Source organism: Centruroides sculpturatus, unplaced genomic scaffold (assembly GCF_000671375.1).
Source record: "Centruroides sculpturatus isolate CEXI.00-Female unplaced genomic scaffold, Cexi_2.0 scaffold3399, whole genome shotgun sequence".
In the NCBI taxonomy this organism is placed as follows: Eukaryota; Metazoa; Arthropoda; class Arachnida; order Scorpiones; family Buthidae; genus Centruroides; species Centruroides sculpturatus.
In genome coordinates this window covers 857-3555 of record NW_019387502.1, presented here as the reverse complement: position 1 = coordinate 3555, position 2699 = coordinate 857, and the positions used below count along the sequence as shown (strand labels likewise).

The 2699-nt window shown below is 26.8% G+C and overlaps 1 protein-coding gene across 1 annotated transcript; it reads right to left on the bottom strand.

Annotated features, from left to right (window-relative positions):
• Positions 1-550: 550 nt before the first annotated feature.
• On the bottom strand, positions 551-1568 carry LOC111616461 (phospholipid-metabolizing enzyme A-C1-like). The gene has a single exon (XM_023357868.1). The coding sequence runs from the start codon at positions 1478-1480 to the stop codon at positions 1070-1072; it is 411 nt and encodes a 136-aa protein (XP_023213636.1). The 5' UTR covers positions 1481-1568; the 3' UTR covers positions 551-1069.
• Positions 1569-2699: the final 1131 nt, after the last annotated feature.

Sequence of the window (2699 nt, the reverse complement as noted above, 5' to 3'; positions counted from 1 at the left end):
TTTATCATTAGTATAGACCCTACTAAATAAATTGTAGATTATATTTTATTTATCTCAGCTTTGTTTGTTGTAATTGGGCTTACAATAATGCAATATACTTAATGTTTTCTTTTCGTAAAAGAAAAACAAGAGTTACCCTGACACCAAAATATATAAGGTTAATTGTTAAACAAACTGATATATGGATCAAAATAGCCCTTGACATCTTTTATTTTTGCTAAAATTCATCTTCTTAGCCATTAATATATAAAAACATGTTTACTATAGTTCTTGAGTATTCAATAAAGATTAAAAATTTCAACTAATTTTGTGCACGAAATGAGCTATACCATGCAAAGTTTTAATAAATCACAATAAAATCAATAATATGAAAAAGACTTATTAATATAAAACATTTCTACCAATATATCATAATAAAAGATGCTTGTCAATTTATTGTAATATCTATAATTAAAAATTATTATACTCAACAGCTGAAAGTTAAAATTGCTTTTACTGTATATATAATTATTAATTAGAAATTCTCATTATTATTTTTTAATTTATTTAGATGGCTTAAATAATTGACATATATATTGTATACTTTCACAAATTTTTAGATATAAAATATCTTTCTTGCATATCACAATAAGAATGAGATGGAGCAAGTTTAAGAAAAAATTGCAAGCAATGCCGATGGATTACGAAGAACATGCTCAATTTTTCAACATTTTACTGCATTTAATCTCAGTTTTACCTTAGATATACCAATAAAATATATGCACAATTCCTTTTGTTTGGATACCTTATAAAATTCTATATATATATTTTTTTTTTACTTAATTGTCATCTATTTGTTTATTCATTCTTTTCAATTAAAATAATTAAAAAATTGTTTTTTTTATTAATCAATTTCTCTAACCACATCAATTTACCAAGAGTGAAATTCACGTATTCCGCTAGTCACACCATCATTATCATCGTGCAATTAATTTAATGTAATTATTAAGAGGATTTATATTAAGAGCTGACATAATTCTTGCACGTAAATTATAAAAAAGATATTAAAAATAAATCGAAACGATAATATTTATTTTACCTGATCACTCCATCCTCGGCCATATTTCCATTCAGTTACATAGTGTTCACAGTTTTTGGTTAAAAAGTTATAATTGACTTTAGTCCCGATCACAGCCAATGCTCTCTGTAATACCTCATCGACTGGAAGAGGTGGAAGAGATTTTTCTTTGGCTGGCACTTCTTTATTGTTTATTCTGACTCCACTGACTCCAGCAACGTCGACCAGGGAAGCTAACTTGACGGTGACATGTTTTGTCGGAATGTCTTGTCCAGTCAACGTGACCACGTTGCCGTCTCCAACATACAAACACCAGTCAGAATATAATGTACGATCAATTTCTATCAGATCTCCTACTTCGGCTTGAAAATCTGTCGCCGGTACAAACGATCTCAAACCGTAATTAGTGCAGTCGAACTCCATTTAGACCATTCGGACCCAAAACTTCTTCTCAGTTCTCACTCCGCGAAATCCGGATTATCTAAGAAATATACAACCAACAGCTACATCGACCACGTGACTGTCATAGACATCGAGAACTAAATGAATCGATTATTCTAAAAAATGAAACTTATCTCGTATATATTTTCACTTTTACTCCTCAAATTTTTATAGAATTATTAATTAAATATAAATAATAATTTTTACTAAGTTTATTAGTGACTTAGTATTTGGAAAATGATTTACGATTTTAATGATGAGTAAATAACACAATCGTATGTTTCATATATAAACAGTACTAAATAATATTATTTACAAATCATAAAATTAAGACACTGTAATATATATTAAGATAAAAATCAACATATAAATCTGATTTTTTTAATCTTCTTTCTTCTTTTTTAACGATTTATTTACATTCGCTCGAAATAAGAGATTTGAAACGGACTTAATACCTGATTTCTAAGAAGTATAAACGTAATTAAATGTTTAATTGTATCATTAAATGATTAGATCAATAAAATAAATATAATTCTAAAAATATGAATACTTAAAACCGGAATATTTAAAAAAGTTTTAATTTATTTAATTAAAAACCAGATGATTACAATATATAATTTAATACTAAACATGACAGATTAATATATTTCATTTTTTTAGTATTATTAATTTGTTAAATAATTATTAGAGCGTAAATTATAACGAAACTTTAATAATTATTACATCATCTGTAGCCGTATTTTAGCAGGGAATCTATTCGAGATATTGCGATTATCAAGTCCTCAAAAGGACTAGCAGGTCCTTGGACTCATATTTGTGTGTATCGATACCTCAAAAATATTATAAATTATTCAATTCATTCATTTTGTGTATATAAAAAAAAAAAACAAAATTATTTTTTACCAAATATTTAAAAACCGTAATACAATTTTCAATTCATAATACGACACTCTTTCTATTTAATATACTTGCAAGAAAGTAAGCTAGAAACTTCAATTAAATAAGTACTAAATGTAAATTACGTTTGATACCCCAGTCGGGGTATCAAAACGTAATTTCAGTCGGGGTAATTTACTCTTATTTCTTAGAAGCCATATATCAAAACATTGACATATGATATCAACAAGTAGGGTGTAAAACCATCTAGTAAAACCATCTAGTCATCTAGTAAACTAGTCTAGTGGTCGCAAGAATTTTAAGT